We start from the raw sequence: 27238 nt of genomic DNA on the forward strand, positions 1-27238 counted from the left end.
GGGAGTCATAAAATTATGATACATTATCAATAAATGTTTGATTTGTATATCTATATACTCAGAATCATGTAAAAATTTCTCAGGTAAAAAGGGGTCACCAGTGGAAAATGTTTAAAAAGCCCCACTTAAATAATAAATGACATAATAGTATTCATATAAAATCAAAAACCAATATCATATATAGTTAAGATAAGCTAAAAGTCTGTATAATAAGATTGGAGTAAAGCAAGAATGTTCATTATCATCATTACTATATAACAATGTAAGAAATGCTAGTATAATAATGAGACAAGAACAAGAAATTTAGGAAAGATTTTGTACAAACAAAATCCATTATGTTAAAATTATGACGGAAATAGTCAACTGGAAAAAAAATTCTTTGCAGCAACTTTCTTTGCTGAAAGAACTATATTCAAGATATGTTAGAGGGGTTATAGGAATACAGGCACACTGATACAACCACAGTGGGACCTGTGAGTAGGTCCAGTAATTCTGGAAAGCAGTTTGTTGCTTCTTATTCAAAGATCACTAAAGAATACATGTCCTTTATCAATAACACTAATGGTAGGTTTACTATCTCAAAAAGATTCAATAAAGAGGTAAAGGATACACATGTACAAAAATTATTTATAACAGCCCTTTAATGCTGTAGTAAAGAACAAGAAACTAATGAAGTGTCCAGCAAGTAGGCAATGGCTGAACAAATTATAGTACAGTGGTTCTCAAAGTATGGTCTAAAGAATCCTGGGGATCTCTGAAATCCTTTTAGAGGGCCTACAAATTCAAAAATAGTATTTCCTTCCAATATGGTAAATGTCTATAAATATAATCCAGATAAAAACACTTTGGAGATATCCTCAATAATTTTTAATAGGATAAAGATACTGAAAACAAAAATTTGAGAACCACTGCGTATAGTATATGAATGTAATGGAATATTATGCCATAAGAAAACATGAAAGAGACAATTTTAGAGAAACCATAGAGAACTTATGTGAAGATACACAGAATAGATTGAGCAAACGCAGGAGAATGACTTGTATAGAAACAAAAATAATTCAGAAAGACTTAAAGAGTCTGATCAATGCATAACACTTCATGAGGAAGTACTCTACTGTCTTCGGCGGGGTGTTAGACTCAATTTGCAGAAAAACATACATTTGTGGACAGGACCAATAAGAGAATCTGTTTTGTTTGACTATTCATATTTGTTACAAGATCACACAAATAAAGTCAGACTTAAATAATTGGAAAAATATTAAGTGCTCTTGGATAGGCCGAGCAAATATAATAAAGATGACAATACTCCCTAAACTAATCTATTTATTTAGTGCTATACCAATCAGACTTCCAAGAAAATATTTTAATGATTTAGAAAAAATAACAACAAAATTCATATGGAACAATAAAAAGTCGAGAATCTCAAGGGAATTAATGAAAAAAAAATCAAATGAAGGTGGTCTAGCTGTACCTGATCTAAAATTATATTATAAAGCAGCAGTCACCAAAACCATCTGGTATTGGCTTAGAAATAGATTAGTTGATCAGTGGAAAAGGTTAGGTTCACAAGACAGAATAGTCAACTATAGCAATCTAGTGTTTGACAAACCAAAGATTCTAAATTTTGGGATAAGATTTCATTATTTGATAAAAACTGCTGGATAACTGGAAATTAGTATGGCAGAAATTAGGCAAGGACCCACACTTAACACCACATACCAAGATAAGATCAAAATGGGTCCATGACCTAGGCATAAAGAACGAGATTATAAATAAATTAGAGGAACATAGGATAGTTTATCTCTCAGACTTGTGGAGGAGAAAGAGATTTGTGATCAAAGATGAACTAGAGACCATTACCAATCACAAAATAGAAAATTTTGATTATATCAAATTAAAAAGCCTTTGTACAAACAGAACGAATGCAAACAAGATTAGTAGGGAAGTAACAAACTGGGAAAACATCTTTACAATTAAAGGTTCTGATAAAGGCCTCATTTCCAAAATATATAGAGAAGTGACTCAAATTTATAAAAAATCAAGCCATTCTCCAATTGATAAATGGTCAAAGGATATGAACAGACAATTTTCAGATGAAGAAATTGAAACTATTACCACTCACATGAAAGAGTGTTCCAAATCACTATTGATTAGAGAAATGCAAATTAAGACAACTCTGAGATATCACTACACACCTGTCAGATTGGCTAAGATGACAGGAAAAAATAATGATGAATGTTGGAGGGGATGCGGGAAAACGGGGACACTGATGCATTGTTGGTGGAGTTGTGAACGAATCCAGCCATTCTGGAGAGCGATCTGGAATTATGCCCAAAAAGTTATCAAACTGTGCATACCCTTTGATCCAGCAGTGTTTCTATTGGGCTTATACCCCAAAGAGATACTAAAAAAGGGAAGGGGACCTGTATGTGCCAAAATGTTTGTAGCAGCCCTGTTTGTAGTGGCTAGAAACTGGAAAATGAATGGATGCCCATCAATTGGAGAATGGCTGGGTAAATTGTGGTATATGAATGTTATGGAATATTATTGCTCTGTAAGGAATGACCAGCAGGATGAATACAGAGAGGCTTGGAGAGACCTACATGGACTGATGCTGAGTGAGATGAGCAGAACCAGGAGATCATTATACACTTCGACAACGATATTGTGTGAGGATGTATTCTGATGGAAGTGGATTTCTCTGACAAAGAGACTTAACTGAGTTTCATTGGAGAAATGATGGACAGAAACAGCTACACCCAAAGAAGGAATACTGGGAAATGAATGTGAACTATTTGCATTTTTGATTTTCTTCCCGAGTTATTTTTACCTTCTGAATCCAATTCTCCCTGTGCAACAAGAGAACTGTTCGGTTCTGCAAATATGTATTGTATCTAGATATACTGCAACATATTTAACATATCTAGGACTGCTTGCCATCCTGGGGGGGGGGGGGAGGAGGGAGGGAGGGGAAAAAACGAAACATAAGTGATTGCAAGGGATAATGTCGTGTAAAAATTATCCTGGCATGGATTCTGTCAATACAAAGTTATTATTAAATAAAATAAAATTAAAAAAAAAAAAAAGAAAAAAGAAAGAAAAAAAAAAAGAAAAGAAAGAAGAGAAGAATATTTGTTACAAGAGCTTTGTTTTTTTTTCTTTTTCTCAACATAAGAAGGAAATAGGAAAGCTGATTTGTTTGTTAATTGAAAAAAAATTAAAAATATAAATGGGTAGTGTGGACTACAATTTTAAGTTAATTTATTCACTTGACTTTCTCCCAAGGAAGGAACTCTAACAAGACTTTGTTAATTAGAACTTAATATTTCTTTAGTATAGTAAAATGCCAACAAATGAAATTCAGGTAACAGACTTAGTTCCAGCTAGAAAAGAAACTCAGGGCACCAGTACCTTAGAGAGATTTTGTATTTGAATCCCAACCTCCAAACCTACAGGTTCCTCTTCAATGTATGGATTTTCAAAAGTAATGTTAGGTTCTGTGTTTTTATCTACAGTAGTTGCTGAAGTCCCGTACCAGTAGGATTTCTAGGAAATGAAAATTTAATTACAATTACAAAAATTAACAATGAAACACGGAAAGAGTTGGAAACAAAATAACTTTGCTAATTTTGACTTTTGAAACTGACAGAAAGAACAAACTTTAAGGTAACAAATTTCCCCTCTAAAATTTCCTTAGATTTGAATGCCTTAAATATTTAATGCCAAAAGACTCCTTGGAAAATGCCACTGATTTAAATAATCAAAATGAGAGAGAAAATAAAGCCAAGAATGAGGTCATGGCAGAGAAGCCATGATAGAAATTAGAAGGAGAAATAATTGGAAAGATTCATTTTCCTTGTTCTCCATGGCCATTCAAAAATTTAATAATAATTTTAAAAACAACTTGTTAAATACCAAGAATGCAAATGTAAATAAGACATAGATTCAACTGTGAAAATATTTATACTACAAAAAGATGACACATATATAAATAACTTATTTAATATAACCCCGCATAATTATCAGGGGAAATCATTATACATATTGAAATCATTCTTTTAGAAATTTTAGGTTTTCAATCCTACATACTTATTCTCCTCTGAGTGGGTAAAGAGTCATTTTTTGCCTCATTCTTACTAGTCTTAATCACTTAATGAATGCTGCCTCAATCAAACTGAGACCTGGAAAGGACCTTAGCTCGAAAAGAACAAGGTCTCCTACTGCATCCAGGGCCATCTCTAGTTCATATCTATATCTGGCCACTGGATTCAGATGGCTCTGAAGGGAAAAGTGAGACAGGTGATCTTGCCCAGCCCTCCCTCCCTTAAATCTAATTTACCTGCATCTCATGGCATCACCTCTCTGATGTGACAGTCCTCTTTGAGAATGATGGACAAACAAGAACATCTTGTTCTCCTTCATGTTTCAATGATCCCTAAAATATTCATTTGGTTCTAACAATGCCCATGGTAGTGATGGCTCCAGGTTCATTACACTTATGAATAATGAATGAGATCAGATTTCTGAGTCACACTATCTGCAAGATGGCAACTTTGTCTCTTTCTCCAAATTTCTTGAGATTTTAACCCCTCACCAACCCCCCTATTCCAAAAAAAGAATGTATGTACAACATACATAGTAATCATAGGCAAATTAATAGGACAAAAAGAGAGAATCCTAATAAAATACAATCTTTGTTAAATAAGAGTGGAAAACTCTAATTCTCAAAGTACTCACTTTCTAGCTCTCCCCCAACAGACTTCATGATCCTATATCACCCAAGTCAGAAGTTGAGGAAACTTAAACAATTTACCAGCAAAGGCTGAAAAATCAAAAAGTAAATGGGAAAGGGGGAGAATGTAAAAACAAGGTTGAAACACTAAAGATTTCATAAGGAAAAAATAAAATCCCATAATGTATATCAAATAAATATCTCAAGAGAAAATCAATAAAATTCCAGGGCACTGGAGATTTTAAATCAACATTCTAAAGATGCCTTTTAGGCAGGAAGAACAAGTAATTTAAATAAAGATTATAAAATTCTTTTAGTAAATGTTAAAAGGCAATTGAAAGTGAGTCAATGACTGATGAAATACAGAATCCTGTGGAATCTAAGAAAGCATGGAATAACAACAAGGACCTCTAGAATCCAGAAAAATGGAATCCATAAAAGGAGAAACTAGAATGACAAAAGAATGGAACAGAGAATTCTGAATGCATAATTTAATAACTCAATTAGTAGATTTGAAAAAATTGAATTTACTGTATAAAATCTCTGTAGAAAAGAGAACATGAGATGAACATATTTGGAATGCCAAAAAAAATGCATTAAATGGAAGAAAAATCTGGCAAAAGAGAAGAAAAGCTAACAAAAGAACAGCTGAAACTTTCTTTGTGATGGAGCCAAGATGGCAGTAGAGTCAGCAACCCAATTAAACTCTCTCAATGTTCCCTTCCAAACAACTCTAAAATAATGAAAAAGTAGAAATCTGGGCAAGCATAGCTAACAAAAATCAAGGTCATCCAATTTTTAAGCCAAGACTTAGGAAGTCAGAAGAAGAGGTCTACGATCCTTGGGTGGAAGCTGGCCCACAGTACATGCAGCACCAACAGCAGGGGTGAGTCCAGCAACAGTTTTGGGAGTTCTCAGTCAGGAGATGGCAAAATTACAGCAGCCCCTGTGTTGGCATGGTGCAACTCTAGGGCCCATATACAATTCTAGGATGGAGAGGAGCATTTGTAGTAGCAAGGAAGCGGTAATCCTAGTCACAATCATGGCACAAAAGAATATTTGTGACTACAAGGGAATAGAAGCTATGATTACAGTATGTGATAGTATATTACAGTATGTAGGATATGTAACTAAAAAACACTAGAAAAAGAAAAAATTAAAAATACTAAATTGAATATCAAATTAGAAATCCTGAATACCAAAGGAAAATTAATAAAATTTAAAGTAAGCACAAAACAAAAGAAAAAATAACCCACTGCTTAACTAGTAAATAAAATTGGCAGCTGATCTTATGAAAAAATAAAATAATTTGGTCAAATTACCAGTATCAAAAATAAACAAGGTGAATTTACCATCAGGTAAATTAATATTAAAGCAATTGATATTGATATTGATTTAAAAATTGATATTAAAGCAATTATGATAAGCTATTTTGTCCAATTATACACCAATAAATGTAACAATCTACATGAAATTGATGAATATTGATAAAATTAATTGTCCAGATGAACAGAAGAGAAAATAGAATACCCAAATAACCCTATCTTAGAAAAAGAAATTGAGAAGGGACGATTCTGGAAAGATGGTGGAGGTCAGAAAATTCCAGGCTCTCCAAATTTTCCCCACAAACAAAATTGTATCTCAGGGCTAACAAAGACTAGTGAAAAACAAGTAAGACTTGGGGTAGGACAGGGATCCTCCTACAACTTAAGAAGACCTGAAGACCCCAGGATGGAGGTTTGGCCTGTGTGAAGTTTTGGACCATGTGGGAAGTCTGGGAAGACTTCAGGAACTTCTGCTGGGAAGACCCTCCTGTGCTACTGAGAAATGGTCTGGGTGAGAAGGAAAAGCAGCCCAGGACTGTGGAAGTGGTGGGGCAGGGACACTGCTGGTCAAGGGTGCTCACAGGAAGGTCAGAGAGTAGAGTTGAAGTGAAGCCAGAGGCACCATCCCCCCTCTCCCACCTGAGGACTAGAGATGATTAAGAAGTTCTTATTTAAAATTTAAAAAAAAAAGGGGGGGGGGCAGGCAAAGGAGAAAACCCAGCCATAGAAAGGTTCTATGAAAATAGCGAAAACTGGGATTCATCTGCAAAGGGGGTTATTGAAGTTAAAAAAAAAAAAATGCCTCTTTTCCCTCAATGAATGATGTTAAATAGTTACCTGCTCAAAAAGAATGTATAGAAGAACTCAAAAAAGAGATCAAATGAGAGAGACTGAGAAAAAATTTAAAAGAAATAAGAATTATTCAAGAAAAATAAGAAGAAAATCAACCCATTAGAAAAAGGGATGCAGAGTCTTAAAGAAGAAAATTATTCTTTAAAAATCAGAATTGGCAGTGATCAACAAAACCATTTGGTACTGTCTAAGAAACAGAATAGTTGATCAGTGAAATAGGTTAGGTTCACAAGATACAATATAGTCACTGACTGTAATAATCTATTGTTTGACAAACCCACAGACTCCAGTTTCTGTGATAAGAACTCACTATTTGACAAAAACTGCTGGGAAAATTGGAAACTAGTATGGCAAAAACTAGGCACTGACTCACACCTAACACTGTATACCAAGATAAAGTCAAAATGGGTTCATGATTTAGATATAAAGAGTGATATTATTAGCAAATCAGAAGAATATAGGATAGTTCACCTCTCAGCTCTGTGGAGAAGGAAGGAATTTATGGCCAAAGAAGAATTGGAGTTCATTGTTGAACACAAAATAGGTAATTTTGATTATATTAAGTTAAAAAGTTTTTGGACAAACAAAACCAATGTAGACAATATTAGAAGGGAAGCAATAAACGGAAAAAATTTTTACATTCAAGGGTTTTGATAAAGGCCTCATTTCTAAAATATATAGGGAATTGACTCAAATTTGTAAGGATTTAAGCCATTCTCCAAATGATAAATGGTTAAAGGATATGAACAGACAATTTCAGATGAAGAAATCAAAACCATTTCTAGCCATATGAAAGGTGCTTTAAATCACTGCTGATCAGAAAATTGCAAATTAAGACAACTCTGAAGTACCACTACACACCTCTCAGATTGGCTAAGATGATAGGAAAAAATAATGACAAATGTTGGAGGGAATGTGGAAAAATTATTGCCTCCTTTTACTTCCTTGATTATGCTAATATAGATGACAGCCTACAGGAGTATTTTTCTTGTCATTCAAACTTCTAAATTAAATATGGTACATCACATATTTTCCTTTATCTTCTTATTCCCATTTCTTTTTTATATGCCTTTCTATTTTATAACCAGCCCCATGAAAACAATGAATCATCTGTAGATGGTTTAACTTGGACTGAATCATAGTTAAGGGTCTTTGAATTGTCATGTTTTTCTTGTAGACTTGTAATCTTTTAATTATTGTGAAGGATTCTGTCTTTGAAATCAATATTTTGCTTCTATTGAGAACATACTTTCTTTTAATGTTATTGCTTTTTGCTTCTTTTGTTCCAGGTTGTCTTTAACTTCCTCTCTTTTTTTAATGAGTCTTGAAATTATGGATCTAAGTTTTTATATTCTCCCAATTATTTTTACTATATAGTCCATAAATTCTGTACTGACAAGTCTAATTTTTTTCAAACCATTCAGGAACATCCTACTATGATTTCACATTCTCTTCAAAATCAATAAGGCTCTGACTTTATCAGATATTGAATAATTTTCTTTTCACTGTATTTCTCCCCTTTCTTTTATACATATAAGACTGCATATTTAGTTCTCCCTTATGCATTTCTTGTGAGAGTTTTTTTTTTGGGGGGTGGGGAATACAGAGGGAGAAAGAGAAGGGAAGAGCAGCCAGTAAATAATAGCAAATAATAGCAAAGATGAGTTAGTAACATTTGAGATTATGATGTCACCACCTATACATAATAGTTTCGATCAGGTCTGTTGGGGCTTTTGAGGTTATTTAATTGATGGGGAACAAAAAGAGTTTATTACTTTAATATACTCGTTAAGAGTTCAATTTTGGGAATGGGAAATCACAGAGAAAGGTAAGAATGCATATTCTTTCACAAAGTAGCAAGAATTATACTATAAAAAAATCTAAAGAATGGTACATTCATAACTCACCATCAAGAAGAAGTTCCAGGGCTGGGGTACTCCTAAACTTCCTGGAAAAACTGCTTCTACATACCAAGTCACCACAGCATAGAGAAAAGAATCAAATATCAGCATTCCGAGGATATGTCCAAAGGTTAAGTTTTCATTTCTGGTGACTGGCTGTGTAAGTTTTGTCCAACTAATCCCATTTTCTGAAATACACAAAATAATTTGATTATTATGTTTGCCAAACTAAGATTATAACAATTACCCTATAGCTTCCAGCAATAAGATGGGATGGTATGATGGGGAGAAGGCAAAAATTTGCAAGTTTCAGGGGTTAGGTTTTAATTAATTGAAATTCTATTGGGACCTTTTAGGAAAAAAATGTTCTGTAGGCTGCTGAAATAGGGTTGGAATTCAAAAAAGAGATTAGAACTGGAAATTATCTCAATAGAGATGGAAGTTGAAGTTATATGGGAATGAATGAGATTGATAAGGGAGAGAAGATAAAAGAAATGAATGTTAGGATATAACTGCCCTAAAGAGTCAAGAAGAGGACAAAATTGGGGAGATATTAAGAGAATCAAGTATATTTGTGTGTTTTATGCAAAGGATGGAACAATAGAAGGTGAGAAATTAATTTCCTGGGAATCTCCCACTCATCTTATTTGTCTGTGGATTGTAGCAGTGAACTGTACAAGGGGCACACATCAATTGAAAATCACCCATGGTTACTAGGATGTGTGTGTGTGTGTGTGTGTGTGTGTCTATATATCTTAGTACATATCCTGAATGCACAAATCTTTACGCATCTTTTAAATACCATTTCATATCTAAGATCTTCCATGAATCACTCCCAAATACTCAAAAGTCACATTAATCTTTCTGATTAATGAATACTTATGGTTCATATGGCATATGATGGATTATTATTTAATAGTTTTATGTATTTCTAACTAGACTGTCATCTCTTCCAGGAATGATCTGCTTTTTACTTTTTTCTTCTGTCTTCCTCAGATCTTAACAAGAATGTATACTTAGGAAAAGTACTCAATAATTACGTACTTTTGTATAATTCACAATTTTGGCATGAAATATATTTTACAATTTTGATTCTATAATTTATTTTATTTTTGGTTTTGAAGTCTTCCCTTTCCCTCTTTTCATGGAGGGAGTAAAACAAACAAACAAAAAAAAAGACAAACTCTACAAATATGCAAAGAAAGGAAAAGAGAGAGGAAGGAAGGAGGAGAGGGGGGAAGAAAGAAAGAGAGAGAAGAAGAAAAATAAAAAAAGGAAGGAAGGAAGGAAAGGAAGAAGGAAGAAAGGAAAGAAGGATGCTGCTTATTTTTATTTATTTATTATTTCCCATATCCCAACAGTATCTCATCACATTCATATACCATAACTTGTTCAACCATTTCTCTAATTGACAGGTATCAATTAAGTTTCCAATTTTTTGGCACCACAAAAGAAACTGTCATAAACTAATTTTGAATATAAGTCTCTTTTCCCTCTTCCTTTGTTTTCTTTGGAGTATAGACCTAGTAATAGTATCATCAGGTAAAAGATTATGCATAATTTAATACTAACAAAATGTGTTCCACAATAGCTGGACCAATTTACAACTTCAACAATAGTTCATTAATTACCTGTTTTCCTACATCCCTTCTAGTATTTATTGTTATTTTTAGGTCAACTTAATTATTTTAATTTGTTTTTCTCTGAATATTCATGGATTAGAACATTTTAAAATGGTGATTAATAGCTCTGAAAACTCCCTATTCGTATCCTTTGGCTATCAACTAGGGAATGATTATTATTCTCATAAATTTGATTCTAATCTTAGAAATGAGATATTTATCAGAGAAATGTAGCAAAATTTCTGCCTCATATCCATATCCTACTTTTCTTCTAATTTTAACTTCACTTGTTTTAAGAAAACATAGTCAATAGTCAATTAGCTTGTATGTTTTCTAAAAGGAATAAATGATAGGTTCATGACAATGCAATTGCCACTTGTAGGAAAGCATCATGCTTTCCTACACCAATGTGTATGCTTAATACAATCAATTAAACCCTGATAAAGTCAAAGAAAAAATTTATGAAGACCTGGAAATTTTCATCATCAACATGCTGAAAAAGAACTAATTTATAATTCTAAGTGACTTTAACACCAGAGTGGTTATTATCAGACATGGCAGGAAGTCCTTGAGAGGAATAGAGCTAGAAATAGCAGCAGCAATGGTCACTTAATAATGAAGACCTGTGCATCTCATGACTTTCTCATCATCAATACTGTCTTCTGTTTACCTAAACGCAATAAAACTTCAGGATGCATCCTTGTAGCAAACACTGCATTTAATATACTGGGTGATTGTAAGGAGAAGAAACAGATAGGATATAAAAATGATGAAAGTGTAAAAGTGTGGCAGAGAGTGCTAGATTGATCATGGACTTATCCTCTCCAAGCTAAACATTTTCATTCAACAAATAGCCCTAAAGCAAGACAACAACCAAAAGATTTCATGTCAACAGATTAGAGTTCACTGAGTATGAACAGCTTACTGCTAACATGAAGGAAAAGCTAAGCCCACCCACAGTTAGCAATTCTGGAGCAGAAAAGTAATGAGTATACTTTCAGAGATTTGGTGTACAGCTCCACATTTACTCATCTGGGTCAGTAAACTAACGAACATCAAGATTGGTTTGATAAAAATGATGGGGTATGTCAGAAGTTGTTAAACAAAAAACAGAATTCCAACATTTACAATTAAGATAATTCACCTGGATAATTAGCTTAGTAAAAAGGCATATGAAATTCAGTTTTATGCTGATAATAAAAATCCTGAAGATTATTTATGGTGCATTTCAACTACTCAATGCTTATGGATCTGATAAGGACATGACTGGAGAGATGGGCTAAACATTTCCATAGTGTTTTAAATAGACTTATTAAACGATGTTTGGAGTCATTAAATTACCTCAGGTTGAAGTCAATTCCTTTTTAGCTAAACGTCTAATTGAAGATGAGTTTTGAATGCCATTATGCTCCTCTTCTGTGGGAAAGTACCTGGAGCTGATTTTATTCCAGATGAGATTTATAATCAGGCAGAGAGTACATTGGCAGCTCATACAAAAGCTGACTGAAATTTTCCAGGTTATGTGGCAATAGGAAGTTATCCTCCAGGAGTTCAATAATGCCTCCATTGCCCATCTCAATAAAAGAAAAGGAAACAGATTGTGCTGTGACAATCACAAGATAGGATTTCTCTTTTAGTCACTGCCAGCAAGATTCTTGTCAGTGTTCTCTTTGGTAGGCTAATCCTTCAGCTAGAAGATGGTCACTACCAAGGGCCAGGGTGGTTTCTGAAGGAGAATGTGGGAAAGAAGAGATATTGCACTGCCTACTGAACCAAAGCTCTACACAGCTGATCTCCCTACATGCCTATAAAGCCTGGAGAGTATCCCAGCACCTGCCAAGAAAACTGCATTGCTTCCATGTGAGCTTACAAAGATTCTGAAGTTTACCACTCAGCAAGATAAGATATGGGACACCAAAGTCCTTTCTTGAGCTCAACTGCCAAGCTTTCAAATCCTATTGCAGAAAGTGCAACTCTGATGAGTTAGTCACCTTGTTCTAACACCAAACATGTATTTGCCTCAAGGACTAGTTTAGGGGAAACTCACACAAGGCAGGAGCTCACCTGAGGGTCAAAAGAAGAAATATAAGGACACTTGTCTCTAGGAAGAACTCTGGAATCAATTGTGAGTCATGTGAAAACTGGCCCAGCATCACTTACCATGCCACCCCCACATCAAAGAAGGCCCTGCACTCTATTAACAAAATTAAACTGTACTAGTCTAAAATAAACTTCAGATATGAAAATGTAGTGACATCTACATGCCAAACGTTCATGCAGATGACCTATGCCTGACTTAGAGCCTTGCTTGCTCTGCTTGCACTGCTCTCATCTGCCAGTCAGACCTGCTGATCTTGATCCCAATGTGGTGCTGTCATTTTAGTCTTCTTCACAAATGAGGGACAACTACTACTTGGTATCAGAATTTCAGAGGTTTGATTATTAAGAGGTTTTTCCTGAACAAAACCTCAAGCAATCTCTAAATGTCTGCTCATTAGTCTTTTCCTAATTATTTTCTTTGGGTTCAACCAGAACTCTCTTCTACACTAAAGTCATCAAATGTTTGAAGACAGCCATATAATTCAGTTAAACAGGGTACAGGATTGTGAAAGAAAGATTACAAGGGAGTAGGAAAGGATAACACAGGATAGCATAGGGTAGAACAACATAAGATATGACAAGACAGGAATGAAATTAGAAATCAGGATTAAAATTTATTTTAGAGGTATAGGGAACACTTAGATGAGAAAATACTGTCAATTCTAGTCAACATTGAATCTGCACTAAAAGATTAAGTGATTTTCCTTGGTTATATAGTCAATGTGAGTAAACATAGGTCTTGAACCCAATTTCTTCTGTCTTCAAGACAATCTCTGTATCCACTCTATGCCACTGCTTCTCTCCACTGGAAGACAAAAATGAAACATTTCCAACTTTCAAGGAGCTTGATTTTCTACTCAGAGTAAACCATACATAGGCAGTCAAGTATATATGAGACTTATACAGAGTACATAGAAAGTAATTTCCTGGAATGGGGGAGCAGGAAAAGGAAAAAAAAAAACATTAATAACTAGAGGAATCAGGAATGACCTACTCTAGAAAGAGTGGTATTGGATCGGTGCTTTGAAGGAGGCTAGAATTTTTATAAAGTGAAGTTAAGGAATAAGAGCATTCTAGATACACAGATAGCTGGCTGGAACATAAAATGTATATGGGGAAATAATAAATCAGTTCTTTGGAAAACTAGGTTGCAGCATCTTAAATGTCAAACAGAGAAGTTTATATTTAATACTAGAAGCAATAGCAATACAGATAGTATAAAATATTTGGAAGTCTACCTGCAAGAAACACAGAGAAATTAGAAAATTATAAAATGCTTTTGACACAAAAAAGACAGATCCAAATAACTGAAGAACTATAATTCCTAATGGGTAAGTTGAATCAATAGAATTAAAATGATAATATTTACAAAATTAATTTAGTTATTTAATGCTACTAACTAAACTAATAATTATTTATTAAGGTTTTAAAAAAAGGAACAAAATGTATTTTTACAGAGCAGAGAAAGGTGACTTAGCACTAACATATTTAAATTACACTACAAAGTGGTAATTATTAAAATTTGGAAAAGAAATAGAGATCAGTATTGATCAGTATTAGTTACACAAGTCCTGGGAGCAGAGCCAAAATGGTTAGAGTGAAGTCAGTTAGCTGGTTGAACTCTCCTAATTTCCCTTCAAAAACACATGTAACCAAGCCTTTCAACAGAATGTGGAATGACAGAGCCCAAAATTCAATTCATTAAATTGTTGTGCCAAAGTTCCCTTTTTAATGTCGTGACCCAGTTTCTACAGTTGTCCTATTTAGTTATTCTGCCTCAGGTTATAACCTTTCCCTCTTAATGTTTGATGAGATAAAGGTCTACCTCAGTTGCTCTGCCCCAAAACCCCAGGCTATAATCATTCCCTCTTAAATGGTTGATGAGATAAAGGTTTTATATCTTTAGGTTATAGACATTCCTTCTTAATGTTTGACAGGATAAAGGTTTATCCATTTTAGATGTCATTAGAACATCAGTAACCTCCCTTCCATTGTGGGCCTCCCCCCATTAGGTTATCCCCACCCAAGTACCTCCCCCATTATGTCATTGTTCTTGTTATCCTATAAAAAGCTTGCCCTCTGATACCAAAAGTCTAGCCCTGGGACCAAACATGGATCCATTAGTTCCAGTATCTCTCTCCATTTAATAAACTATTGAATTGGTCTCTCATCTCTGTTTTGCTCAGTTTCTTCAGCATTACAAAATGCAAAAAAACAAAACAAAACAAAAAAAACTACTGAAATCAATCCCTTAAAAATACAACTAGTCAAATGAAAAATAAAAAATAAAAAATTGAAGAAAAAAAGTACCTTAAAAGTAAAATTAATGTAATGGAAAAGGAGACACAAAGGCTAACTGAAGAAAACTATACGTTAAAAACTAAATCTGGGCAAATAGAAGCTATATAAAACATCAACAATCAGTCAAGAAAACTTAAAAGCATTAAGAAATAGAAGAAAATGTAAAATGTCTCGTTGAAAAAATAATTGACCTGGAAAATAGATCCAGGAAAGCCTCAATAACAAAAAAAGTTTGGACAGCATTCTTCAAGAAATCATCAAAGAAAACTACTGTAATATCCTAGAACCAAAGAGGAAAATAGGCATTGAAAGAATCTATGGATCATCAATCCATAAATATGGATTATGGAATAGTGATTCCACAAGAAAAACTTCGAGGGAAGGTAAGAGTGGGGGGAGAAGATAAGAGAGGGATCCCATAGATGAAGGGAGGTTAATTAATAGCAAGGCAAGTTAAGGAGTAGAATTAAAGTAGAAGAATTAGCAAGTATGGGAAATAAACACACACACACACACACACACACACACACACACACATACACACACACCCATATAAAGATTACAACAAAGTTCAGGAGTAGAATTTATTAGGAAAAAAAAAGTGGGGCTAATAATCATTGATCTCAGATAAAGTCAAACTTAAAGATTTAATCAAGAGAGATATCTACATAATATCAACCATATTATTAGTTTTAGATGCAAATTTGCAGAAATGAAATTGCATATGTAGTATGTGTATGTGTATATGTGTGTGTATAGATATATGTATGTGCATGTGAATATTAATTGTAGCCTGCTTGTGGAAAGTAGGGAGATGAAAGGTGTAAAAAACAATAAAGTAAAAAGTGCACAGCAAAAATCAAAAGAATAACTGGCAACAAGCAAAGACAAGATGAACAGTCATGAATAGAATCTTTTTTTTATTTTATATACTTTCATATAATGGAAACTTATGGCTACATATTTTGAATCCTCCCTGATGTTTTGCTGGGCACATAACAATGTTTTGTTTTACTTTTCCTGTCTTTTTTCTATTTTGTTTTTTATTTTATAGTTTTAAATAATTCTTTTAAAAAATAATGAAATGACAGTGGTTCAAAAAAAATCATTGCACTACTTGAAAGACATAACCAATAATAAAAGAGCACACCTCATATTTTGAGAAATTATAAGAGAAAACTACTGAGTTGTCTTAGAATCAAAGAACAGAGTAGGAATAGAAAGAATTCAATGATATTCTTCTGGGGAAAAAAAAAACTTTTAAAAATGAAACTCCCAGCATCACTATAGCCAAAATTCATAATTTCCAAGTCAAAGGAAAAAATATTACAAGCGGGAAGAAAGAAAAAAAAAAATCATGTTCTCAAAAAGTATACTCAGGATCACTGCAGTACTCCTGATATAATACTCCTGATATAAAGGAGCAAAAAGATTTTAATATAATATTCCAGAAGGCAAAAGATAGAGCTCTGCAATCAAGAATAACTGATACAACAAAAATGAAGGGAATCCTATAGGGGAAAAAATGGAATCTCAATGAAATAGAAGACTTTCAAGAATTCCTGAGGAAAATAGCAGAGTTCCATAGAAACTATGAACTGCAAAAATAGGAGTTAAGAGAAACATTAAAAGGTAAATATGAATGGATAATCCTAAGGGACTAAACAAGCATATGCTGCTTATGTTATACTAGGGGAAGGTGATACATGTTTACCCTCTGAACTCTACTATTATCAGGGCTGTCTAAAGAGAAGGCTTGACAGTGCTTCTGTTATATCTTTATGATTTTCAAGGAAATGAAAATGAAGGTAGAGGAATACAGCACTGGAGTAGTGGGAATAGAGACAAAGGTTAGGGGAAATTATTTGATGCAATCTAGGTGTTCAAATAGAAGTCTATATAAATTGGTAAGAAGGTGGGAAGGGAATTTCTGACATATGAACCTTACTCTATTCTAAACTGGACAAAAGAGGGAAGAATATATTCTTTTTGTTTGTTTGTTTTTTCTATTTATTTATTTAATATTTTATTTTATTTTATAATAACTTTATATTGACAGAATCCATGCTAGGGTAATTTTTTTTACAACATTATCACTTGCACTCGCTTCTGTTCCGATTTTTCCCCTCCCTCCCTCCACCCCCTCCCCTAGATGGCAAGCAGTCCTATATATGTTAAATATGTTGCAGTATATCCTAGATACAATATATGTTTGCAGAACGGAACAGTTCTCTTGTTGCACAGGGAGAATTGGATTCAGAAGGTAAAAATAACCGGGGAAGAAAAACAAAAATGCAAATAGTTCACATTCATTTCCCAGTGTTCTTTCTTTGGGTGTAGCTGTTTCTGTCCATCATTTATCAATTGAAACTGAGTTAGGTCTCTTTGTCAAAGAAATCCACTTCCATCAGAATACATCATCATACAATATCGTTGTCGAAGTGTATAATGATCTCCTGGTTCTGCTCATTTCACTTAGCATCAGTTCATGTAAGTCTCTCCAAGCCTCTCTGTATTCATCCTGCTGGTCATTTCTTACAGAACAATAATATTCCATAACATTCATATACCACAATTTACCCAGCCATTCTCCAATTGATGGGCATCCATTCAATTTCCAGTTTCTAGCACTACAAACAGGGCTGCCACAAACATTTTGGCACATACAGGTCCCTTGGGAGGGAAGAATATATTCATAAATAATTGGGTACAGAAATACATTTCATTCAATGGGGGAATAAGGGAAAGGAGGAAAGAAAAAAAGAGAAATAAAAAGAAAGGCTGAAGTAAGATAGCTATTAAGAAAAATAAATTCTAACTAAGAATATATTTATTCTTATTTACATAAATAACACTCACATGTTTTTAAGTTTTTGTTGTAGCTAAGAACTGGAACCTGAGGAGGTACTCATTCACTGGGAAATGGATGAACAGTTTGTGGAATGTCAATGCAATGAAATACTATTATGGTACAGAAAAAAATAACGAAGAGGATGATGTCAGAGAAACCTAAACCCGACTTATATAAGTTTATGGAAAGTGAAGTGAGAATTAGGAGAGCAATTTATATGGTAATAATAGTGTATAGATAATATTGAAAGACTTATTAATGATTATTGGCATGTGATCAATCACAATTTCAAAAAACTCCAAAAAATTCCAATAATTCTTAGGTTCTTTCCTTGAGCTGATTTTCAGGACACTTTTTTTTTTTCTGTGAAATTGCATTTCTTATATTTTATCCTATTTTAAAAATACTATAATTTTGTTTTAATATTTGTTATCTCAGTGACTTGGTGTTTTCTGTTTGTCATTTCTTAAGCAAGGTATCTCAATGTCTGTTCTAAGTAGGAGTTTTCCTTGCGCATTCTTTCTTTTTCAACTATTAACATTTTATACCTCATTTAATTTCTTCCAGCTACTTCTACAATTCTTGTAGCTAAGACACTGTCCCCCTCTAAAACTTTATTTGGACTTGTTGCAGGGTTACTTTCTTCTTCAGGGTTTGTCCCTAAGATGTCTCTGAGTCTGAGGAATTCCTGAATATATTTTATAGTTTTCTTTAGTTTTTTCATATCACTATCTTCAGTCTCTGGGAATTATGCTTGGATCAAACTCTGTTCCCGTTCATTAGGATAGTGTGGGAAAGACCTGCTTCTTCCTGAACACTGTGGCTAAAATTTAGCTCTACTTTCTGCAAAGTCTTGGGCTTGTCACATGTAGTGACTCAGGCTTAGCCTGTCTGGGTGCTCCTCAGGCTCATTTTTCTGCTGTGGTCAGTGTTTCTGGACTGTTCTGCCACTGAAACCTTTTTTTTCCTGCTTGAAAAGGGGTTTTAAGAATATTCCCTCACACTTTGGGATGTGCTTTTTCTGACTGCCTTTCTCCCTTTTTTTGGTTGCTATGGAATTGGGGGCAACCCTCTCCTTGGGCCTAGCTCTTAGCATTTCTCTAGTTGTTTGAGAGGTAGCACTTTCTACCTACCTTATTTTATCTACAATCCAAGTTTCTTTAGGACTCTGGCAGTCTTTATAAATTAACATCTGATTCAAATTTATTTAACTTTTTTTTGATATGATTTCAAATCTTTACTGGGAGATGTGTGTGTGTGTGTGTGTGTGTGTGTGTGTGTGTGTGTGTGTGTAGTGCATATGTGTGTTTAGTTTGGACTCCTTTAGCTCATAGCATACTACTATCTTCACTGTGTCCATTATTTCATGTTTTTCTATACTAAATTCTATTTTTGTTACTTTTGTATGTGTGTATGTGTGTGCTTGTGTGTTTTCAATTTCCTGTTCTTTGTTTTAGGTAGAGTGATTCATTCATCTTCCTAAAACCTTTCCACATCTGTAAATTCTTATAACATCCCCCAACTATGAGAAATTCCAAGTTCCAACCCTTTCTTCTTTTTTTCTATACTAAAATATTCCTCATTTTAACTTCCTTTTTGTTTCCTCTCCTCAGATCTTTGGATAAGAAGCAATCCACCCTTTAGACCTCTTGTTTTCTTACATAATTCCCCTCAATATTTTTTAAAGACATTAAGGCTCTGATGGTACATTTGTTTCTTCTCCCCCATAAGAATATTAGTCTTATTATATCATCAAATAGCTCCTTTAAATTGCTCAAATAAATTTATCTTTATACAACTGGATTTTTTTTTTTAATTTAAAAATTCCACAACTTTGATCTTTTTATTTGAACTACTTGAAAATTCTCTATTCCATAGGATTTTTCCCTATAGGATTATTCTCAGCTTTGCAAAGTAAACTAATCTTGGTTTTAAACCTATATAATTTTGCTTTTTTAATATCATATTTTGAAATCTCTTTTTTATAGAAGAGGCCATAAGGTGTTAAGTGATGCTTTCTCCAAATTAAAAAAAATATATCATTTATATTGCTTTATGACTATTAAAGAACTTTACAAATATTAACTCTTTTTTTTTCTCACAACAATCATCAAAGATATGTACTATTATTATTCCCATTTTATAAATGAGGAAGCAGCAAATGGTTATGTAATTTGCTGAGATTATATAGGTAGTAAGTTGTCTGGAGTTACATTTGAACTCAGGTCTTCCTGATTCCAGTTTCACTGCTTTATTTGTTGTGCCATCTGGCTGTCTCATAGCTTTAAATCCATGATATTTGAAAATTGATTTTTTTTCGGGACACTTAAACTATTCTTCTTCTTCTTCTTCTTCTTCTTCTTTTTTTATGAGAGTGTTTTGGTTTTTGGCTACATTTCTCAAACTTTTTTGGGGGAAGGGGTAGAATTTCTTTAAGGAATTATTCTATTTTTACTTTGACCTCTGCTTTTATATTTATTTCTCTTCACATTGTACTACTCTTTATCCCTGTGGTCTTTTCCTTAGATTGTAAGATATTCCTTTTAGACTCTCTATTTAAGGAGAATACTGAAACCAAATATGGCTTCATCTTATTTCAGGTTACACTCTGAACTTCCTCCACAATATTCCCCAAATCTCTTCATTCTGGAGATTTTCTAGTCCTGGAATTTACCCATTATAACTACTCACTGCTTCAATGATTTCTCTCAGATGGTTCAGAATTTGGCCATCAAGAATGCACTTTGACCTTTTCTTTTTTTTACCAGATTATTAGTGCAAGAGTTGCCTTCAAATAAAAATGTCAAAATTATCTCAGCATCATGTTTAGATTTTATGTCTAGACTTCCAAAGGCATAATGAAGCTGGGAAAAATTTCTGGAAGCTTTGTTTAATTTGGAATATGTTAGATTCTATTGGAACAGGTTCTGCTTTAGAGGGAGGAGATAGCAAAAGGTGTGTCAGTCTACTTTACCAGTCCTAGAATACTCTTCCCCACAGTAATAACATGAAAATAAAATAAATCAATCCACTTTCACATAAAATATGTAGATCAAGGTAGAAAAGAGAACACTTAAATAACTTTTCCATGAAACAGCTGATTAGAAGGACATGAAATATTTCATAGACATAAAAGTAGAATCCACAAAGTAGTGTTATAAAACCTTGGCTTCATTTTGCTTGTTCTGAGACTCTATTCAATATCAAATAATTATTCACTTAATCCGCAAAAGTTTTACTTTCCATGTATATTTCATTCACTCAGTTATGGATAGCCAGTTCTTAACAATTCCTTCCTCTTCCTTAAAACTGTCCCATAATCAATCATGACTTCACAGTACCAAAAGTATAAAATAGTCTCTACTTCCTGAGAGATGAGATAGACACTTATGGACATTCCTATATTTGGATAATATGGAAATTAATTTTGTTTAATTCTGCATATTTATTTTTAAAAGCTTTTATTTTTGAGTAGAGGAATGAGAAGAAAAAATATCAAATGAATTCAATAAAATAATTTTTTTTAAAGTGGAAGAGATTTAGGGAGAAAGATATAATTATCCCTGTCTAAGATAAGTAAGTGAGTTGCCCTTGAGAGATTTTCAAAAAAAGCATGCTAGTCCACTTTGGAGCTTAGATGCTCATCTTCTTTCTGGATCAAACCAAAAATACTTGTTTTTTTGTTTTTCAAATGAAGACAGATAATGCTAGGGGCACAGAAAGTACATCACCATGTCTTTTCTTTCTTATTCTGCCAACAAACTGATTTATCTTCTCTAGATAATACTTCTTTTTCCTTCTTCAGTCTGACCACTGCATTGGCAATATCAAACACCTTAATGTTCTTAACTTTTTTGCTTCTATAAGTTTCTTTGGCCTTTCTGTTGTTACAAGAAGTTTACCGGAATCCTTTTCTCTATCTTCTGTTGTCTTGATTTGTGAACTGGATGGACCCATTACTGGAATCCCAGATTTCCAAGTAATGTTGCCAGCAGTGCAACTCTTTTGTCCTCTGCTGAAATGCCTTTTTCCCACTATGTTCCCAGTTTCACATTCTAGCTATCTCCATGATAAGTATTGTGCCATTTCTCCTTCTGGATTATTACACTTCTTGAAACCATGAGTTACCATACACAGATTTAGAACCACCATGTAATGACCGATCAGTCATCCAGGACAAATACACGTGCCACATCACTTATACTTGGCCTCGGACCCAAATACGTTCCACATCCTATCTCATGGTCCATCCTAGCTATCTCCTAACTATCCACGTTTACTCCTTTAATTCTCTGCATAGAGGTGCTCTGTAGTTCCACACCAATATTTTCTTTGATTTTTCTCTTTGTTGTCACCAAAATGATCTTATTCCCCATCTGAATTTTCTTACTATAGACTGCTACCTCAATCCCCCCCTCCCCTTTATTTTATCCTTCTTGAATAAAGCATACTTTCCAAGAATTATGCTGTAGTCATGAATCTTATTGTACCTTTCTTTCTGGATCCTTCTGATGAAACTTCTTATAAATTACTGATCATTTCCTCTAATATTCTTCTATGTTACACCTGCTGTTTTTCCATAACTTGTCAGATCTCTATGGACTATCTTGACTACATGTCCTCCCCTCTTATCAATTTAAACTCACTTTGCCAGGAAATGCCAGGAAAATATAAATAAACTAGCACTTGCTAGGTTTATTCTGTCCTTAGCTGTTGTGCCATAGCTCCCTTTTGTCCTGACTCAGTTTCTCTAAGTTTCCTTAAATTGTTCTGCCTCAATCCCCTGGTTGCAACGCCCCTTTTCTGCTCATTAGAACTGAGATAATTAGGGCTGTAGAGAGCTGACACTCCAGAAGATAAGACTTCAGATGTCCTATCTCAGAGACCTAATTGGGATCTCTAAGTCCCAGACTTCCTGGCTCAAGTTGGACAAGTCTTAAGTCCTTGCAATTTGTAAGAATTTATGGTCCTACTCCCAGTTCGGTCAGAACTGGATTGATGGTCCCAGCCTGGAGTTTACCTCTCATCCGGAGTTTGGGCTCCACATTCCCTTTTCCCCCCTCTCCCTCAGCCTTTGTTTAGCTACCCGAGCTTAGATGTCATTGAGAACTCAAATTTGCTGCTGGATGCTTTGGACATCAGCCATGGGGCCAACATGCCCCAGCACAATCTCTCCCTCTCAAATAAAACATAAAAAACTCTCTATATCTTGCCTCAGTTTCTGGGGCATTACATAGCAAAGAACATATGGTTATTATATTTTAATAATGACATCTCACATTTATGTAGGACTTTAAGTTTTATAAAGTACTTTCTTCATAACAATCTTTACCTGTAGATGATATTTTCATCTTAAATTTTCAGATGAGGAAATTGAGGCACAGAGAATTAAAAGTGATTTTCCCGGGTCAAATGACCAGTATGAGTAAAAAACCAGGAAATGAAACAACTTCCTCATTCCAAGCCCATGGTTCTTTCCACCACACTATACTCCTCTTTTAAAAAGATTTAATTTTTAAAAAATCTAAATCTAAGATAATAAGCTTTCAATCTACTGATTGGACTACCTACGGTTCTCCATAGAAGTAACATACTGAACACAAATATACTAACTAAAAGCAATTTCTTTAAATAAATAAATAAAAGCACATTCTCTAAATAAATTATAGCACCAAAAATCCAGGAACTTAATCTTTTATATAAGATGCAAGTTGTGAGGCAAGATATAAGTTCAATTATCATGATTATTACATAAAATCACAGATGTCATTATCATGACAGAAATTGTACCTAGGGATCAAAATAGCAAAGAGAGAATTATAAAAGGATTCAATTCAATTTAAATATTTATCAAACATCTACAGTTTGAAAGACACTGGGCTATATTAGGAGTTAATTTTTGTCCAGAGCTCTGATTTTGGTGATGTGGGGAACCTTAAGTGAGGAAACTGCCAACGCAGGTTAGCAAATTATATTCTCAGAGAAAGTGGCCTGGGACACAGAGAATTTAAATGATTTACAAACCTATTAAGAGGCAGAACCTGGTCTCCTAACTTTCAGATCTACTGAGCCACATTGCCTTTGGGGATATAAATGCAAAAATAAAGCAATCCTAATCTTGAAGATCTCTAGCCATGCCTGGGGAGAGGGTAGGGTTGGTTATGGAGCAGAATGCTTACCTGTAATCTCTGAGGAAATTAGAATCTGAATACCCAAGAGTATTGCAACATTCGAAAAAAGACAGGAAAGTAGCTTCTTATTGAGACTCATCATTTTGTAGTAAGAATGAATGAAAGGATATGGGAGGTAGGTAAGGAAGTAGAGGAAACCTCCTAAAGCAACAGCTGTAGTGGCTAGAAATTTGGAGAGGAAAAACAGCAATCATTAAATAATATGTAATAACTTAAAGCACAGACCCCTTTTTCTGTCCCAGTAAGGCATTTATATAACCAAAGTGTTTATGTAGCCATCAAATCCTTAATTCATAAAAACTGATGGAAACTTTTTCTAAGAATTGCTCTTCTAGACCAAAAGATTACAAACTTTCACAATTTAAACAGGACAAATAATTATGTTCATGGAAGTTTTCTTTTGAATGCCTATTTATGAATTAAAATCTGAACAGTAAGAGAAATTCTCAAAGTGCAACATTATGTAGAAAGAAATCTTAGATTCACAGAGCTGGCATTCACTGACAGTGCTTTCTTTCTCCTTTCCTCTTCTTCACCTCATATGGCCATATACCTCCTGCCACTATCTCCTCTTTCATTCCTGCTGCACCAAAAAGCTAATCTTTCCACATAATAACCTTTCCTGTCACTAAAGCTAATTTTTCACATAAAAAAGCAATCCTATTCTATTCTAACTTTTCCATCAGATGGCTCCCTCTATCATCCCCACTTTCTCACTTGTCTTCCATCTCTCTCTGCCTCCCTACTGCCTGCATAGCAGCAAACCTCTGCCCACCGAAATGATATTCTCTTCAGCGTTACCCTCTCTTTATCTTCCTTACCCATTTCCCTAATGAGGTTTTATACCTCTCTGTCGGGATTTCTCTACTAGAAATTTTACTTCTGTGCTGGGACCTTGCTACTAAGGAATTCAGTCTTTCTATTCATGCATAACAAAGGCTGACTTCCCAAATGCCAATAATAAACTTCTTTTTATCAGTCTAGCTTTTCAGATTGGTAAGAAGGACCTCTGCACTGTCAAAAAGGGGTTCCTACAAGTCCCTGCCCTGCCCCGAATCCTAAGGGGATTTAGGAGATCCAAACCTCTTCATTTGGTTCCCTGAACCCCGAACCTGCCATTAACCTCATCATTTAACTCTCTGACCACCAGGAATCCTAATCTCATCAGTAGTTCATGACTTTATAGTCTGGACTTGCATATTTATACTATATGCCTGACATATACTTCTCTTATGTACATCCAAAAAATTTCATTTAGAAGTTACTAGGAAATAGGATTTTAAATTGCTTAATCTTTCTTCAAAAAATGTAGTTACTGTTGTATTTCTGAAAATGGTCCCTTTTTTCAATAAACTCTTCAAGGACATAATCACAATAATAACAAAAAATCTCAATTTAACAAACATTTATTAAGTACTTATCTCGAGTTAAGCAGTGGTAGATATAAAAATAAAAAAAAGAAAATAGTCCCTTCTTACTTTTGCTGAAGAATGTGCTGATCATGAAGCTGAAGAATATGGAAACAATGGCAGAGCACATCAAAAAGAAAAACACCAAAGATCCTTCACTGTAGATGATTATTGGCAGGTTTACAATCTACCATGAGACATTCAAATGTCAATTTAGTCATATAAATATGATTTAGAAGAAAACAAAATCAAATGGGACAAGGAAATAGATTATTAAATATAGTAGTATCACTAAAACAATTAATAAGCTATTCACTGACTGACCTACAATAAAAGGGGATATTACTAAAGGCTCACATATATACCACCTGCCACTTTGATGCTACTTCATGTTGCTTCACTACAACTACAACTACAATGTTGCTTCATTTTCTGTTTAATAATGTAACATCTCCCACTCAGCAATAAGGTTAAGACTTCCACTCTCTTCCTCAGTGAAATTAAAAAAACCACCACCACCACCACCAAACATAAAACACCATACACTTGCCTTGACTAGCAATATCAGAGTCAGCACAATGATGATAAAAAGAAAAAACATGAAATATGTGAAGAAATAGGAACTCCAGAGCAACAGATTGCTCATTCCCGTTATGCAGAGGTACTCCTGTTAAAAGCCAAAAAAGACAAAAGGGATGTGACAAAGCTAACTTTAGTACATAGACAGAAAACTATTCAATAATCATTATCAAGGAGTGCATTAAAGGTACTTTTTCTTTACTTCTTACATTAGCTTCTCAAAAAGTCTATGATGCTTGTTTTATGGTGTCCAATTTTACCCCAATCAGTAAAAAATACTAAAACTAGGATGTAAGTAGAAAGGGAATCTTATAAGAAGATTTAAAAAGTGATCTTCCTGAACCATATGTTTTCAGAAATTACTAATAATAGAAATATTTCATGTTTTAAATGTAACAAACATTATTTAAGTATTGGTTGATAAGTGAAATGAAAACAATATTTGTTTTAAGTGGAATATGAGAGACATATTTTATTGCATACTTATGAGGCTATAACATTTTAATATATCTATGTATGATAATTCTGTAGCATTTAATTATGTGAATTATTTTTCTGTTATGCTAATATAATTACATTATGGTTATGATAGTTTTTAGTTCTTTGCATACTTTTTTTTCGCTAAAGTAATCAAAGGTTTACAAGATCATCATGGTAGAATAAGAAACACAGGGCTACAAGAAATGATGAGGAGAATGGTTTCAGAAAAACCCGGGAAGGTCCAAGTTGACTTGATGCAAAGTGAAATGAGTAGAATCAAGAGAACATTATACATAGTAGCAGCAAAACTATATTAATGATCAACTGTGATTTAGCTATTCTGATCAATACAATGATCCAAGGTAATTCTGATGAAAAATGCTATTTGCCTCTGGAGAGAGAACTGATGAACTCTCCAAAAGCAAACTGGAATATATTTTTTTCACTTTTTCTCGCTTTACTTTTGAAATATGCTTTGCATGATTTCACGTGAATAACTGATATCATATTGCTTGCTTTGTCAATGGATGGTGAAAGGAATAGAGGAGAGAATTCAGAACTCAAATTTTTTTAAATTAATATTTAAAATAAATAATAAGTTTTTCTTTTTAAAAAGTTCCTTACAGGAGAACTGAAAAAAAAAATCAGAATTCTTCAGATGAGAAAGACAAAGGCCATATGAGGCATATAATTATATAAAACACTGATGTCATGAATTAGATAAATATGGATTTGTTCATTAAATTAAAAAAAATTGAACAAGAAAGCAGACCCTTGAAGTATATTTTCAAATATAATGTATAATGATATGCTTTAGATAAAAATTAACCTAAGAAGTGACATAAGTAAAATATATATATATATATCACATACATACACACAGACATATGCACAC

General features: G+C 33.8%; 1 protein-coding gene across 1 annotated transcript in view; it reads right to left on the reverse strand.

Moving 5' to 3' along the window:
- Positions 1-27238, reverse strand: part of LOC127545231 (phospholipid-transporting ATPase ABCA3-like) — a gene marked incomplete at its 5' end in the record, with an annotated part of 212762 nt that overhangs the window by 127107 nt on the left and 58417 nt on the right. Inside the window, 5 exons of the mRNA XM_051972378.1 lie at positions 3412-3546; positions 8817-8998; positions 23864-24037; positions 25354-25471; positions 25835-25951. Of these exons, the coding sequence (XP_051828338.1) occupies positions 3412-3546; positions 8817-8998; positions 23864-24037; positions 25354-25471; positions 25835-25951 (726 nt within the window). The remainder of the gene's footprint in view (positions 1-3411; positions 3547-8816; positions 8999-23863; positions 24038-25353; positions 25472-25834; positions 25952-27238) is intronic.

This window comes from Antechinus flavipes, chromosome 1 (assembly GCF_016432865.1).
Source record: "Antechinus flavipes isolate AdamAnt ecotype Samford, QLD, Australia chromosome 1, AdamAnt_v2, whole genome shotgun sequence".
Classification (NCBI taxonomy): domain Eukaryota; kingdom Metazoa; phylum Chordata; class Mammalia; order Dasyuromorphia; family Dasyuridae; genus Antechinus; species Antechinus flavipes.